This window comes from Bufo bufo, chromosome 3, assembly GCF_905171765.1.
Source record: "Bufo bufo chromosome 3, aBufBuf1.1, whole genome shotgun sequence".
Lineage (NCBI taxonomy): Eukaryota > Metazoa > Chordata > Amphibia > Anura > Bufonidae > Bufo > Bufo bufo.
In genome coordinates this window covers 80,595,309-80,613,365 of record NC_053391.1, presented here as the reverse complement: position 1 = coordinate 80,613,365, position 18,057 = coordinate 80,595,309, and the positions used below count along the sequence as shown (strand labels likewise).

Here is an 18,057-nt window from a genome sequence, read left to right as displayed (position 1 = left end):
TGTGACCTCTAATGGGGGCATTATTAATACTGGGAGTCACTAATGAAGGAAAAATAATACTAGGAGGGGTACTAATAGAGGCATTCAATTTACTCAAGGCCATTAATGGGGGCCTTATTAATACTGGGGGCCATGAATGGGGGCTTTATTAATACTGGGGGCTACTACTGGGGCATTATTAATATTAGGGGCCACTAATAGGGCTTTATTAATATTGTGGGCTACTCCTGGGGCATTATTAGTATTAGGGGTCACTAATGGGGGCCACTACTGGGGCATATTAATACTAGGGGCTACTAATGGAACATTTTTAATACTAGGGGGGTCCAAGGGGAGCATTTATTTTACTGGGGCCTATGTTCAGACATGCCCCCATAGCCTAACTTGGCCGGTATTTTTCATTATTCAGGTTACATTGCCGTGTTGGCACTTTGTGATAAATAAATGGGTTTTGGGTTGCAGTTTGGGCACTTAGTCTCCAAAAGGTTTGCCATCAGTGGTACACTAGATGTATCAGAAGCATAAAGTGGAGACGCTGTTCAACTGGTCTCCAAAGGAGCAACTCATCATGGCACAGACAGGGGGCAGTACAGAGCATGTAGTATCACAGAGGAACTATTAGACAGTCAATAAGGGTGTTTTACCAGAGAAATGGTCAGGTTGATTGGTTGGATCTCAGTCTGAGACATTGGATGTTGAGTCAAGTTTTAACTTATCATGGCCCAGAAAAGACTACTGTATGTTGAAAATATTGTATCCTGAGGCCATTGTATTTTGAGGGACCTCTGTACTTGGACACATATCATTTATTAAGACATGTATAATACATATTATTGTTAGTATTGCGCTCTTACATCTTGATTTGACATCTCCCAGTAAGGTCTCTCTCCATAGGACATTACTTCCCACACCACAATGCCGTAACTCCATGCATCACTTGCTGATGTGAATTTCCGGTATGAAATGGCTTCCGGCGCCGTCCATCTAATCGGTATCTTCCCACCCTATAGACGTAAAAGTACATTTTTAGTAATCAGGACATAAAAAGATTTTACAAATCCTGCATAATATCTCATTCAGGACTGGATATAACAATATGCCATGATGACAATGGGGAGCAAATGATGGGATGCAGTAAAACATTTTAATATTACCGTATCTATGGGAGCAGGTGAGATAGCACGGGGCAGACATGCATGTCATTAATATTATATTCATACATCCGTGCATTAATCTGCTCTCATGTGTTCATGTACATTACCTGCATGATTTTGTACCCCATCAAGCCCTGGTTCCTGGACACTGCCACTTAGTTTTTCTGTGTTGACTCATAACATATGAGTTTTCTATATATTCTAATCAGTTATGGTGGTTATGTATATGTATTTATTGTCAATATGGTGACATCCTCATAAAGCATAGGTTCACAAGCCACCCCCTTTAAATCTGTAGTCTCTTGTATTCCCAGAAACATTGGCCCAGATTTACTATGGAGTAGAGAGGGTGGACACCTAGACATGGAGTCTTTAAGGGCTATCTTCAGGGCACTTTTGTTTTATAATATAATTTTACTCATTTCGGGCTAAAAATCATGTTTTCAATTGGTCTTTATTAAAAATTGTCATTATTTTTTGTGATACATGGGGTTAAAATCACTCTTGAGTTCTGTCAGCTGACGGCTCATGTGAAGCCTTATCTCTGATCTCCTGACCACATAAACACTCATTATAGCTACACTCTTATCAAAGTGATAAGAATATCGCTTAAATGAGTATTTGTGAGTTCAGGAGATCATAGATAAGGCTTCACATGAGCCGTCAGCTGACGGGAAACCCAGGAACGACAGTCTGCAAATAGACTGATTTTAACCCCTTGTATCACAAAAAAATACTGAAAATTTTTATAAAGACCAATTGAAAAAAATGATTTCGAGCCAATGAGTAAAATGCAATCATAAAAATAATGTGGCCCTAATGGTGTCCATAGCCTTTAAATATGCCACAATGTTAGCACAGTGGCTCAGGCTGTATGAAACATCTGGTTAATCTATAGAATGCCTGTCTAAAAGTTTAATTCTTTATTTTCATATTGTTAAACCAGATACTTTGTCACATTTTGGTGAAAAATTTGCATTTTAGGCTACACCTTCTTCACAACTAAGCCACACCCATTTGACTGTGTTGAGAAAACAGTCTAAAACACAAGATGCAACATTCTTATTTGACCATAGCAGTATATTGTGCTGGACTGCGCTATCTGGCTTGTTTGGCACAGTACACTGCGTTGCACTGTGGGAGTTGGTTCTATTAGGACAGTATTTTGTGCTGCACTGTGGTAATAGGTTCTGCTGGGGCGGTATTTTGTGCTGCACTGTGGTAATAGGTTCTGCTGGGGCGGTATTTTCTACAGTACTATGGTATGGTATTGCTGGACCCACCTACTAGTGCTAACCCCACCTACTCAGGTTGGCTCCACCTTCTGTCAATTTGGGCATTCACTTTATAATTTTTTTTCCAGGTCCACGACAAATTCCCAGTCCACCCCTCCGTCCCTACACCACTAAGTAAGGCTACTTTCACATATGCGTTTATGTGGTCTGGTTTCGAGATTCGGCAGGGGATCTCAAAACCACAGCAAAACGCATCCGTTCAAATAATACAATCGGCTGCATCCGTTCAGAACTGAACTGATCCAATTGTATTATATCGAAAATGAAGAATCCGGATCCGTCACTAAAACCATTGTAAGTCAATGGGCGCCGGATTGCTTTTTTTTTTTGTGTGTCTGAAAAAAAACTGATCTGGCACCATTGACTTACATGGTTTTTGGTGCTGGATCTGGTTTGTTCAGCTTCCCATGCCGGACACAAAAACACTGCTTGCAGTGGTTTTGTGTCCATTCAGAGATCGCAATGAACTGGAACGGCTGGCATTCTGGTGTCATTCGTTTGAGCCATTTCCGTCTGAGATCATTTTTTTAGACGGGGGAAAATGTCCTGCATGCAGTACTTTTGTTTCCATTTAAAAATAATAATAATCTCAGACGGAAATGGCTCAAACTAATGCAACAGGATCTGTTTTTTCACTGGCTCCTGTAAAAGAACGGAACCTATGCAATCCTATGTATAACTGATGCACAGGATCATTTTTTTTTTTTACAGGATCCTGTGGTTTTTTTTTATAGATCAGAAGAACGGAAAGCTAAACGGTGATGTGAATGCACCCTTACCAGACATTTACGAATATTTCTTTATTTATCTTACTTACATATTGTTGCAATGTGAACATTGAGGTGTTGTTTGCACCAGGAGCGTGTCACCAAGGGGCCCGGCCCTAGTCCAGGTGTCCACTAAAGTAGTTGGGGGACACCATATAGATAGTGTAGCTGGTTCAGCTATTTTAGGGCGGGCTTTTACTGGGAACAGGCAATGTGTTGGGTGGGTGCCTGTTCCCCATGCTCCAGTCCGGGACTTAGGGCATGCTCATGTCCAGGGATCCTATTTAATCCTGCTACTGGATCTTGGGTGTGGCTCACTCTGGAGTGTTTGGTGAAGCAGAATCCTGGTGAGGCTCTGTGTGAGTGGTCTCAGCCGGGTGGGCTGAGGGGCCACGAGGCTATGCGATAGCCTGAACTTTGGGGGACACGGTGACGCCTGTGAAACAAGGATCACTAGGCCAGAGTCGGGAGGACTACTGGGCCACAATCCCCCAAAAGGTATGGAAGTGTCACAGCCTGGAGGTTGCTGGACTGAATGGCTGAGGAAAGCCGCATTTGTGTTCCATGTGTGAACAGGGCTCTCTAGGTGAGTCAGGGAAACACTTGTGCTTAGTTAGAGCCTAGCCAGGCAAGAGTTTGTTATTTTGTGTGGATGTCACACGTGATAAGTTGAAGCTGCGACTTCGTAACCTGTGCTTTGCTAAAGTGTCTGAAATAAAGCAAGAGTTTGGACATTATAATCGTGTCTGCGAAGATATCTGTGAGTGTGACCCCCTGAAAAGAGACGATCCCCTACAATATATAGCGCCAACATATTCCACAGCACTGTACAGTCATCATCAACACATACTATTTAGGACCCCCTTGTGGGGGCTGGATAACAGAAGAGGACAGGGATATAAGAGCGGGAGCCATTCCTGCAGCGCACACTATATAAATAGCAACATCAGGACGGCTAAAATAACACTTTACTAATGACAGGCTAGACGATGAAAAGGTTAAAATAACATGGCAGCGTTCTGTGGTCTTAACCCGATGACAGACAGAAATATTACATAATGATGAGAAACCGCGTGTCCCAATCCCAGCACCCATGTGACGCAGGTGAACAGGCGCCTTGTCTTAACATCCTGCTACAATACACAGCCATGTTCTTCTATCACTACAGGGATTACCATGGATGACAGCTGCGTTACCCCTTCCCCGGACTAATGGCACAGGATCTATGCCTCGTAGCCTCCATCTGTGTCTTCTCCTGTAAGATGACCTGATAGCGACATCATCCCAATTTGGGAAACACAATTTAGTCGTGAAATCGATCCCTGGACGATATAATTAGACCTTTCTTAATCAGGAGTCTAGAAATACGTGGTGATGTAACCAGAACCTGCTGTATAAAAATATCACATGAACTAACCCCTCAGGTGAACACCGTAAAAAAAATATATATAAATACGGTGTAAAAAAATACATTTTGTGTCACCTTACATCACAAAAAGTGTAATACCAAGCAATCAAAAAGTCATATGCACCCTAAAATAGTACCAATCAAACCGTCATCTCATACCGAAAAAAATGAGCTCCTACATAAGACAGTCGCCCCAAGAAAAAAAATATGGCTTTCAGAGTATGGAGACACTAAAAAAAGATTTTTTTCTAAAATGCTTTATTATGTAAAACTGAAACAAACAACCAAAAAAAGTAGTCATATTTGGTATTGTCGCATCTGTAACAACCTGCTCTATAAAAATACCACATGATCTAACCTGTCAGATGAACACTGTAAAAAACAAACAAACAAAAAAAAAAAAACGGTGCCAAATCAGTAACCAAAAATCATATGTACCCTAAAATAGTACCAACAAAACTGCCACCTTATCCCATAGTTTTCAAAATGGGGTCACTTTTTTGGCGTTTCTACTCCAGGGGTGCATCAGGGGGTATTCAAATGTGACATGGCAACTTAAAATTATCCCAGTGAAATCTGCCTTCCAAAAACCATATGGGATTCCTTTCCTTCTGCGCCCTGCTGTGTGCCCGTACAGCAGTTTACGACCACATATGGGGTGTTTCTGTAAACTACAGAATCAGTGAAATAAATATTGAGTTTTATTTGGCTTTTAACCTTGCTTTGTTACTGGAAAAAATGGATTAAAATGGAAAATCTGCCCAAAAAGTGAAATTCTGATATCTCATCTATAGTTTCCTTTATTTCTAACACTTAAAGGGTTAACAAAGTTTGCAGAATCAGTTTTGAATACCTTGAGGGGTGTAGTTTCTAAAATTGGGCCATTTATGGTGGTTTCTATTATGTAAGCCCGACAAAGTGACTTCAGACCTGAACTGGTCCTTAAAAATTGGGTTTTGGAAATTTTCTTTAACATTTTAAGATTTGCTTCTAAACTCCTAAGCGTTCTAACGTCCCCAAAAAAAGTTTGTCATTTACAAAATGATCCAAACATGAAGTAGACATATGGGAAATGTAAAGTAATAACTATTTTAGGAGGTATCACTATCTGTTTTAAAAGCAGAGAAATTGAAATTTAGAAAATTGCGAATTTTTCCAAATTTTTAGTCAATTTGGTTTTTTTTTTATAAATAAAAATGAAATATTTTGACTCAAATTTACCACTGTCATGAAGTACAATATGTGAAGAGAAAACAGTCTCAGAATGGCTTGGATAAGTAAAAGCGTTTTAAAGTTATCACCACATAAAGTGACACGTCAGATTTGCAAAAACTGGTCTGGTCCTTAAAGAGGACCTTTCACCGATTATTACACTATGAACTAACTATACAGACATGTAGAGCGGCGCCCGGGGATCTCCCTGCACTTACTATTATCCCCGGGCGCCGCTCCGTTCTCCTGCTATGCCCTCCGGTATCTCCGTTCACTAAGTTATGGTAGGCGGAGTCTGCCCTTGTTCTGCTGTAGCGCTGGCCAATCGCATTGCAGAGCTCACAGCCTGGGAGAAAATAGCCTCCCAGGCTGTGAGCTCTGCGCTGCGATTGGCCAGCGCTAGAGCAGAACAAGGACAGACTCCGCCTACCATAACTTAGTGACTGGAATCTCCGCCTACTATAACTTAGTGAGCGGATATACCGGAGGGCATAGCAGGAGAACGGAGCGGTGCCCGGGGATAATAGTAAGTGCAGTGAGATCCCCGGGCGCCGCTCTACATGTCTGTATAGTTAGTTCATAGTGTAATAATCGGTGAAAGGTCCTCTTTAAGGTGAAAAATGGCACCTTTGCTCGCAACGGGCTGGCCACCGGTATCTTGCTTGAAGGTCTGGTGCGAAATCTTGCATGGCACAAGATGACATCATCACGTCGGCCATACATCACTGCACATTGGATGTCGGCCGAGGACATCAATCAAGATGGCGGTGGCTGGCTAGTCGCGAGCAAATGTATCAGGTAAGTATGATTTTGAAATTTTTTTACTCTATTTCAGGTTAAATCCACTCACTACCGTGAAGCACGAGGAAATTTGGCTTTGCGGCAAATTGAATTTATCCTGAAATTCGGTAGTCATAATGTTTTTTTGTTTTTTTAAATAATCATTTATGTCACAGAGAAAATAGGGGAGATTTATCAAAACTGGTATAACAGAGAACTGCCTTAGTTGCCCATAGCAACCAATCATTTTCCACCTTTAATTTTTCTGCACTTTCTGCAGATGGCACGCTGACCCATTCATTCCTATTGAGCGATGCACACATCCGTGTTTTCCGCAGATCCTTTATTTCTGTTCGGCAGATTCTAGAACGTGTCCTTTTCTTGTCCATATTGCAGAATCTGAAGCTCTATTCTAATGGGAGTGAGAACAATGCAGAATGCACTCTGACAGTGTCCATCATCTGTATTATGTGGATCCGTGCTTTGGTGACCAAAATACGGACACAGCCGTGTGGGTAAGGACTCAAAATGGTTGTCTGAGTTATTTTCTAACTAATGAAATGTAAGGGCTTTACAATTCACTTACTTTATCTCCAGTTGCTGTTTCTCAGATTTCACTGAGGGTCACATGACCTGTGATATCAGCATCTCTCCCTGCTCTGATGATGTTTCGTGCACAAGCCTGAGAGATCAGATATGTCACTGTGCTGGCCACGCCCCCCTGCACTGCTGCTTATTGCTCTCTCCCTGGATTCTTTAGGAAAAACTTTAACCTCTTGAGCTGCACAGACTCAGGGCTGAAGGCTTTACTGAGTAGCTGCAGGCAGTGAGGAGACAAATGCTGGGCACAAGAGCTGACAGACTTGAGGAGTTCAAGAAGAGGTAAGGTGAAGATCCTGTGTGTGTGTATCAGCAGTGTCATTGTACAGCTGGAACTTGTAGTCCTACACATACAATATGCTGCTGAGTATCCCAGCAGTCAGACATGTCACTCAGGGCAGCACTTGTATTCACTCCCTTTGCAGAGCAGGGGGAGGGGCAGATATTGTTGTTATTGCAGGTAAACAAAGGGCCACAAGAAAACCAGGGAAATTAGGCAATATATATTTTTTTTGCCTAAAACTTGCTTAGCTTAGTAATATATTGCTGCCCATCAGATTTACAGTGCAATATATATATTTTCAGAACTCGGACAACCCCTTTAATCTTATTTGATTTAGCAATCCATGCATTTTAACCCTATGTAGTGTTATTGAGGCTTGTATATGAGACGGGTGAGAACAGGACGCGGACACCTGGTTCTCGTGTTTATTTTCCAGACCCTGGATCTGGAACGTAACACCTGGACCTGTCTCCTCTGTGTATTATTCCCTTGCTATAGTTCACCTATTGATTTTAGCTTGGATCACATCAATGGAATTTGTTTGTGTGTTTTTCTAGCACAAGAATGAAAGTGTTTGGTCGATGTGGAGACTTTCCAGCTATAAATTCAGCGTGAGACAGGCCTGCTAGGAAACACTGTACACAAAGCAACAATGGGCAGGTTATGAAAGCTTTTATAGAACATCAAGGGCGAAGTGTACCGTATGCCAGATCTACGGCACTAATCCAGGTCCACACATGGGCTTCAGACATTCAGACAAGGGTCACCATGTTTCTACCCCTTACTGAAAGCATGCCCCCAAGGTATGATCACACACTGTGCAGGTATGGACTCCATCGACTCCACAGTGTGATAAGCTAGGATCTACTCTATAGTAGAAAGTCAGTAAGACCTCCAATACCTAATGTTATTAGATAATGCAATGGGAGTCGGTCACTAGGAAATTCACTGTTACACTAGTCACAATGAGGGTCATTTATCAAACTGGTGTAAAGTAGAACTGGCTTAGTTGCCCATAGCAACCAATCAGATTCCACCTTTCATTTTCCAAAGGAGCTGTGAAAAATGAAAGGTGGGATCTGATTGGTTGCTATCTGCAACTAAGCCAGTTCTACTTTACACCAGTTTGATACATTTCCCCGAACGTCTTGATGGGCTAGCTGAGAAGAATGTAATGATACCTGCCCCTTAGCAATCCATTGCTTCATTCAAGAGAGAAAGTATTTTTAATCCATATGTAAATCAGCAGTTAAGTGCCCCGAGGGCGGATCCAAGTCACTATATGCACCCTTGCTCCTCCTGCTTCCTCTGCAAGCCCCACCTTCTTCTTTAGTCGAGATGACTATGCAGGAACCTGGCTCTGTCAATTAAGAAAGAGAGGGAGGAAGCAGGAGGAGCAAGAGGGCACAGAATGTTTTAGGCCCGCCCTCAGTGCACCTAAAGGGGTTATCCCATGAATAATGTAAAAAATTAAAATCAGACATCATATGTCTTGAATTCTATAAATCTGCAGTCAGGGGTGTAGCAATAGTGGAAGCAGGGGAAGCACAAGGGGCCCGCCCAGGAGGAGGACTAAAAGATTTTATTGTCACGCCCCCTCAACATTACATTATACAATGATAATATATACAGTGACATGGCGCACGTTATATAAGTGTAGGAAACGGATTGGTGTGGGGACCTGCTTCAAGTATTTATTCCATAGGTTAATGTCGCTCTGGAGATACATATGTTATTCAATTCGTGAATCAGGCAGCTCAGGATGAGCATAAGTCTAGATCATGACAATGGATTGTGGAAGCATTATTACCTCCTCGGCTGCAATGTACAGAGCTTTCCAATGTTTCTTTGTGCTTTATATATTGATATATAGTGTATGACACAAGATACATGGAATATATAAGGCTCTTAGTAATAGTATTCAGTAACGTTATCTCCACACTCTCCGTGGTCGAACACACAAATGAATTATGACGTGTGCCAATGACCAGGAGGAATGGAGCACTAATCGAACATTCATTGTTTTTCTCACCCTTGTCGTATAAGCCGCCTCGGGATCGTCCTCCAGGACACGAGACAACCCAAAGTCAGAAACTTTGCACATCAGGTTAACGTTTATGAGAATGTTCCTTGCCGCCAAGTCACGGTGGACGTAACCCATGTCCGAGAGATACTTCATGCCAGATGCAATACCACGCAGCATACCCACCAGCTGGATGACTGTAAACTGAGCATCATGTTTCTGGAAGGAATTTCAAGCACACAATTGAGATGCTAATTGGCCATTAAATTATTGTGAAGAGCTGGATAGAAATTATCAATTACATTCCTGCTTATAATTATCACATATCTGGCAAATTTACTAGGATAATTGGACTCATTCCACTGATATCAAACCGTATATTGTTCTAATATGCTGGTGGAAGAGGCTACACTTTCTGCGTCTTGTCCTGGAATAATTGCTAAAAATCCACAAATGGCAGAACTATATTCAGGGCGACATTTCGAAATAAAATACCAACAATACATTTAGGATTATTAGTTTAGCTTCATTTTTGAAAATCCACTATAGAGTTATAGAATTAATCTACATGTAACTTTGTAAATACATTGCATTACTTATCTGATGCTGGTCCTGAGTTACAGCCTGTGGCATACTCCAGAGCTGCATTCATAATTCTGCAGACTTTGCTTGTTCCGTGCCTATACAGAGCAGGCTATATAAAGTCTATACCAGACATTTTAACGTGATCTGATTCCAAAAAAAAGAACTCTCCCATAATGCGGTGCAGCAGAGAAGAGAAGCTAAGCTTTCAGGGTCCGTGCAGGCTGCATTGCCTGGTAGAGGGGCCTTTTATGGCAGCACAGGTCCATGTTACAGACCAGGATGCACTCCATGTGTCTCCATACAGCACCCTATGCTCCTCTAGGTACATATACAGTATGGGCCTAAATGACTCTAAAGACCCCTTTAAATGAGGCAACTGACCAGGCAGTTAATAGGAAAGAAGCATGTACACGCAGCAGTCATCTCCTTGGTATGTGAATGAGCGATCACAATGAAATATGGCTCTGTGCAGGAGAGGACAAGAGATGGGCGAAAGAAAGAAAGAAAGAAAGGGAAGGAAGGAAGGAAGGAAGGAAGGAAGGAAGGAAGAAAGAAAGAAAGAAAGAAAGAAAGAAAGAAAGAAAGAAAGAAAGAAAGAAAGAAAGAAAGAAAGAAAGAAAGAAAGAAAGAAAGAAAGAAAGAAAGAAAGAAAGAAAGAAAGAAAGAAAGAAAGAAAGGGAGGGATGATGGAAGGAAGGGGGAGGGAGAGAAGAATGATGGAAGGAAGGAATGAAGAGAGAGGAGGGAGGAATGATAGAAGGAAGGTAGAGAGGGTGGGATGAAGGAAAGAATGAATGAAAGGAAGAGAAGGAAGGGAGAAAGGAATGATGGAAGGGAGGAAGGAAGGAAGGGAGAGAGAGTAAAAAGGAGGGAGGAAAGATGGAAGGGAGAGAAGGGGGAGGAAGGAAAGAAACAAAGAATGGAAGGAAGGAAGAGAAGGGAGGAAGGAAGGGAGTGAGGAAGGAAGAAAGGGAGATAGTGGGGAAGAAAGGAAGGAATGGAGGGAGGGAGGAAGGAAGGAGGTAGAATGGAAAAGAGGGAGGAAGGAAGGCTCGGTACTTGATATATATACATTGTAATTGCTGGAAGAAAACCTGCACATTTCCTGCTGTTCTCCTACTTACCCGCAGGAAGCTGTCCAGAGAGCCATTCTCCATGTATTCAGTCACTATCATTACGGGTTTGCCTGGAAACATTTGAATATATAAATGAGTCTCTATGTACATTCACTTTACTAAATCCAATACAACAGATTTTAAGGGGATTCCATCTGTTATGCATCTCTGGACTTATCTAGACTGTCTGTTCTTGACTATGATATTATCACCTAAGGAAATCCTGCGTCAGCTACTGTAACAGGGTAACAAAACTGCAACCCTAAAACACACATCTTTATAGGACATCATACACGTTGCTCCAGAAAAAAAAATTTGCTACAAAGTTTGACATTATTTGAGTAATTTTTTTGTAAACCTTTTCATTTTACAGCTGAAACAGTCAGATTTGGGTCATTTCCATCTTTCCATCGGGACTTACTTTTAGTGACTACCCCTTCCAGCCGTATGATGTTGGGATGCTCGAACTGTCCCATAATGCTGGCTTCACTCAGGAAATCCCTCCTCTGCTTTTCGGTGTAACCAACTTTCAGTGTTTTAATGGCCACACTGATTTCTTTTTTAGATGGCAGTTTCAGACGACCGCTGCATACTTCACCAAATTCTCCTAGAAGAAAAGCAGAATGAAGGAACTCATGAAGGAAGAACGCAAAATCTGAAACTTGGAGGTATAGGAACTGCAGAAGAAGAAGCACACATTGAAAGAACACACCAACACCACAAACGTAAAAATAACATCATATGGTGATGTATTAAATGGCATCTATCAGCAGATTAGTCCCTATGACACTGGCTGACCTGTTACATGTGCTCTTGGCAGCTGAAGACATCTGTGTTGGTCCCATGTTTGTATGTGCCCGCATTGCTGAGAAAAATGAGGTTTCAAAATATGCAAATTATCCCCTAGGAGCAATGGGGGCGGTACCATTACACTTAAAGGCTTTGCTCTCTCTCTGTAAATGCTGCGCCCTTTGCACTTTGTTTGACTTTAGGAGGAGTCAAGACAAGGTGTGATGACGTTTACACTGCCTGGGCCTGTCGATCAAAGTGCAGAGAGAGCAGAGCCTTTAGGTGTAATGGCAACACCCTATTGCCCCTAGAGGCTCATTTGCATACAGTAAAGTACAGTAAAACATCATGTTTCTCAGCAATGCGGGCACATATGAACATGGGACCAACACAGGCGCCTTCAGCTGCCAAGCGCACATGCAGCTGGTTTTTCCAGAATGCACATCAGTTCTTATTAGGTATATATCTGCGGGCATTTACCCAGCAGAAAGTGCTACTGGAACTAAGAATACATAAAAATACACACTAAATTTAGATATTGATGTCCTATCTTCACAACTGGTCCTCAATATCAGATTGGAGGGGGTCTAACACCCAGCAACCCCACCAATCAGCTGTTTCGGGCAGCCGCCGGTGCTGGAAACTATTCAGTGTAAAGGTCGTGGAAGAGGACGGCAGGTCTGATCCCATTCAAGTGAAAGGGCGCTGAGCAGTAAACTGCACATTGATGGAGCCTTCTGTCCACTTTATAAATTCCAGGGCTAGCAGCCAATCTGATACTGATGACCTGTCCTGATGGGCCATCAATGTCTAAGTCCTCTTACAGTTATCTCTGCATCAGCTCTGTATTTTTCGGCTTGCCGTGTGAACATAGCCTGAATGTCTGTAAGTTATTGTACAGATATTTCTGTACAATGAGAGTTTCCATGTGTCAACCCAAGGATGTGTGCCAGAGCCATAGACATGCTGCTGTGTGGCACAGTAAGGCCTCAGGTACACCGCCGTATCAGTGATATGCAGAATACGGATACGGTCCGTGTTATATCAACATTTTCTGCCAACCCATTGACTTCAATGGGTCCTGGGTCAGCATTTTGCGTGTCCTACCTTTTCACATATGGATTCAGAAAGCACATGGATCACCCCGTAAAGAGACAGACTATGTCCACAAAATGCGGACCGCGGACCCACCGAAACCAATCGGAACGCAATTAGAATGTAGACAGCACACGGACCGCATCTGCGATTTGTGGATCCGCGATTTGAAGAGCGATCCGGAGCTATTCTGTTGCGTAAGTAATGCTTCCGGGGGAGATAAGGCGTCCTACTGAGCAGGTCATGGTTCATTTGCTTGGATTCACATGGTTTCAGACAGAGAAACAACTCTGTATATCACTGGATGAAATCAGGGGCATACAGAGGTACAGCAAGGCCCCACGGACTTCTATGGGAGCTGCATTACAATCGTGTACATTAGCCCTTGTTAAGGAATCATATAATAAAGTAATGGCTGCTTTATTGTGCTCGAGCGCTCATTGTGTTCAATGTTACTTATTATAGGAGATCCGACAATCATGCACACAGTAGTGTCCAGCTCACTAATGCAAACTTCATGATCGCTAACAATATGCATATGTTCTAAAATTAGTCATTTTTTTTATCTTGTTAACCTTTACCTATGAATGATACACTTTACAGCAAAAGCATAAATCATCAGCCAAACAAGCTAGCATGCGGTTATTTGCTTTGGCCGTTTCCAGACTAATAATTGAATGACCCTTGTCTTCCTGTCATTTCTTATTAGATAAAACTGGAAAACATGGCTGGTGATGGGAAAACATTACAGAAATAAATATCTGCAGCGCCGTTGCCTTGGTGCTAACACAGTTCACAAACATGGTCCGTCTGCAGATGTAGCAGAGCCGAGTAGATCAGACACAGCCGAGTTTGGCACAATGTTTGTGATTTTACTCAGGGCTACTTGTTATATACGCTACATTGTTACCAATGTGACAGGGCAGATGTAGCAGAGCTTACAATGTCAACAGCACAGCAAATGATCATATGGGTGGTGTGATATTCATGGTTTACAATGAGCGTTTCAGGCGCCAGTTTTCGTGAAAACCCTGGTGGCGTAAGATGCACTATATTTAATAAGAGGTGCATGCCCGTTAATAAATGTGTCACCTCTTCAGGCTGTCCGCGCGCCCAAACTGGCACAAAGAAAACTGGTATAAATAATGTCTGAAATGTACGCCAGTCCATAGATGCGAGATATGACAGTAATGGACCGATGTGCGTTTCAGATATCATTTATAGTGTTGAGCGAATACCCTCCTGCTTCGTGATAACAAATCGATTTTCCCTGAAATGAGGTAAAAAAAAAAACATCATACTTACCTCATCCGTTTTAGGCTAAAGAGCCCGCCGCCATCTCGTCTGAAGATCCTGCGCAAAATCTTGTGCTGGGTGACATATGACGTCACCACGCCGGCCGACCATCACACGCCACGCAAGGTTTCGTGCTGGATTCTCAATCAAGATGGCAGCAGTCGGCTCTTAGGTATCAAACTGATGAGGTAAGTATGATTTTTTTTTTTTTATGATAGATATTAATATCAGATGTCATTGCTGATCACGGCATCTGAAGGGTACAATGACGGGGGCAGCGCAATCGCCGTTCCCTCTCAATGCACCCACTACTTACAAAGAACTGTGCTTCGTGACAAATAATTTTTTTGGGGTAAAATCCGGCAAATCAGCAGAATCCAATTTTCATCTTTAGTTGGGAAAACTTAAATTTGGTTGTCTCGACGAATTTCACAAAGAAATTTGATTTGTTACAAATTACTTTGTCACGAATTAGATCTCATTGTATGTAGCGGGGGCAATGACAGGAAACGCCGATTGCACTGCCCTCTGTCATTGAACCTCTCAGATGAGACGATCATCGCTGATCACGGCATCTGACATTAAAAGTGAGGCATTTCATGGGTTAATCAGGGTTAAAAAAATAAAAATACTCACCTTATCCATTTGCTAGCGCAGAGGCCGTCGTGGCCATCTTGGATGAAGAAACCGCGCTAAATCTTGTCTGGTGACATGATGACGTCATCACGCTGGCTGGCCGCGGTGACGTCACTACTGATGACATCCCTGCGCCTGGGCAGCAAGGGGACGTCCCCATGTCACCACGCGCAATAGTTTGAGCAGTGTCCTCAATCAAGATGGCCGCAACGGCCTCTCCATGAGCAAATGCATGAGGTCAGTATTTTTATTTTTTTGTTTTTTTTTTACGTTTCAGGAAAAATAGATTCGTTACACCAAGAGTTAAATAACAAAGTCAGCTCTGCTACATCTGTTTATATAACATCTAACAGTCTATGCATTGACAATGTCTGTGTCGCTGTCATCGACGTTATACTGCAAACTGCTCGGCATTAATATTTTATGGCATATTTGGTACACGCAGTATATTATTATTGGCTAGTAAAAAATAACTAGGAGGTATTAAAATCAATGCAGAACCTGCGGTTTTTATAGAAAGCATTTCCAGATACAATTCTATTAAATATGTCCTCCCCGCCTGCGCAACCAGTTATGTACATTTAAAGGACCAGACCTACAAATAATCAAAGCGACATGCCTGAGCTGATAATAAAAGCCGACACTGCTACATTTTGCAGCCGGCCTGCTGGATGCATTGATAGCATATAGTTCCCAGCCAGTTTAAGGGACCACAAAGACCAAAATCTAATATACTGCATATATAATAAAAGAAATGACGGTGTTACCCAGGTGTATACAAGCAGCTTTTATAATGAGGACTATTATTGCCATTGCAACCAGCCTCTCATAAAGTGGAATGACTAATATCGGAACGTTATGCCTGACAGCAAATGTATATGCCATGCGTCCCCAGTCACAATCGGTTCTGTTTAGTGGGTCGCTACAGCTCAAATATGGCACTGACATAAATAATCGCTTTTTCAGTTATTTACTTGACGTAACCTGGGATTTCATTCCTTACCTGCTCCAATGACTTTATCTATGGATATACATGTAGAGTCCAGCTCCTTGGCAAATTCATGCACCGCATGGCTAGGATCTTCATAGGTATGAGGGTCGACGTACGTCCTGAGTCCAGGAAACTTTACTGTTGAGGAAGAAAAGACAACATCTGGGAAGGGGTGATAGTACATTCATTAAACGCAATTCATTTTGGTTGTATTCACACTTGGCTGAGCATTTTTTAAAGGGAATGCGTCATCAGAAAGTGACCTGTTGTTTAGATCACGTTTTTATGTTAAACATATTTATTAGAATGTTTGGTGATTTTTTTTATTTCAAAATTTCCATGTCACTGTCTATATAATTTTTTTTTATCTTACCCTGCAATTTTCAAAATGGCGATTTTCAAAATATGTTAAGACTTTCTGTCTTTTGAGAGCAGCTAAACGGGCCATACACACAATGGATAGGAGGGGACCAAACATATTATAAATAAATTATCCTTATTAAATTTAGGTAAAAACTTGCTAAAAATGCATACAAATGGAATGATGCAAATAAACGTACAGCAAAGGGCCCAAAAACTGATAAAATAGTAGTATATCAACAGTTACTTGTATATGTAGATAAATAGACTACACTAAGACTCTCTGATGCCAGAAGAAGTAACAATTTGTGTATATAATTCCCAGAAACGCAAAGCAGCAATTGCTGGATTACAATACTCCTCATGCATACTAGGTGGTTTCCCTAATGCGAAAGATCATTTCCAAGACACCAACAAAGGCCACTTAGCTAACTAGGGAAATTTTCTTTTGAGACACACAGTTTCATTTTCTTTTTGGAAGGAAAGTAGGCTTGAACGTCTTTTTTCAAGTGGAGTTTTACGCAGATTTTTCTTCTCTCTCTCTGATGATTATAAGTTTATAAATATCTAAATAGTCCTGAAAGTGTAAGGTAGTAGTTAGAGATGAGCGAATATCAAAAAAATTTGATTCAACCGGTTCGCAGAATTTTTCGAAAATTGCGAATCGTGTTAACAAACAGCTATTTCCTGGCTGCAGAGAGCCTTTATAGTGGTGTAGAACACTGTGCCTTGCAGTCACACGCATAGGGAGTCTGCTGTGGTAGTGAAACAATACAGTGAGTCAGTATGACATGCAGACGACAGGCATCGCTTTTATTTGGGCAGTTAAGGGGCCAAAACTGACCAAATAATGCAAGTGTGAACTCAGCCTTACAGGTTGATGTTAGCGTCAAGAAGAAGCGCACTCCTTTTACACCGTCAGCAGCTGATTCCACATAGATGTCTACAGAACCTGTTCTATTAAATGCTTATACATGTAGAGCCCCCCCCCCCCGACAGAGTGGAGAGGGTTTCAGCAGTAAGTTTGTGTTGACGTCACTGATTATTTTGCACTTCCTTTGATCCGTCAGAACAATAACCCCCAAAAAACGGATCTTGTCTGTGGAGCATCCTCCTTCACTCGGTCATCATTTGGTCAGTAATCCATCAGTATTGTTAAAGCCCAAAAAAACAGGAGTGGATCCAAAACAGAGATGACACGTGAATGGAATATTTGCATGTCTTCTGTGTTTTGTACCCACTCCTGCTTTTGGCTACCAAATCATAAGCCAATTATGATGCAAAATAGGGACCATGTCATGCAGGCCTTACAGCTGTTACATAGACAGGATCCGTTGTGTGTCTCATTTTTCCTTCCTTCTGACAGATCAGAAGAAGGGTCAAATAAATGATGATGTCAGCCAGGCCAAAAGGCAAAATAGTGGCCCAGTCATGAAGTGGGGAGGGTGGGAACAGCATGAGATGTCCACAGAGTGGCCCTATGACATAGTGGTGAGGTGGAAGCAGCATAAGGAGCAGCAGCTTCAGGAGAAGGCCACAGAGTGGCACAATGACAATGTGGAGGTAGCAGCAGCATCAGGAGGCCACAGAGTGGCACAATGACAGAGTGTGGAGGTGGTGGCAGCAGCATCATCAGGAGGAGGCAACAAATTGGCACAATGACAGTGT

General features: G+C 42.1%; 1 protein-coding gene across 2 annotated transcripts in view; it reads right to left on the bottom strand.

The window, feature by feature from the left end:
- The window catches only part of EPHA3 (EPH receptor A3), a 371,911-nt gene that overhangs the window by 39,796 nt on the left and 314,058 nt on the right, over positions 1 to 18,057 (bottom strand). For both annotated transcript variants that reach the window (XM_040423262.1, XM_040423263.1), the window contains exons 10-14: positions 16,042 to 16,167; positions 11,644 to 11,829; positions 11,232 to 11,293; positions 9,532 to 9,741; positions 855 to 1,004 (exon numbers count right to left, since the gene is read on the bottom strand). In XM_040423262.1, coding sequence (XP_040279196.1) covers positions 855 to 1,004; positions 9,532 to 9,741; positions 11,232 to 11,293; positions 11,644 to 11,829; positions 16,042 to 16,167 — 734 coding nt within the window. The remainder of the gene's footprint in view (positions 1 to 854; positions 1,005 to 9,531; positions 9,742 to 11,231; positions 11,294 to 11,643; positions 11,830 to 16,041; positions 16,168 to 18,057) is intronic.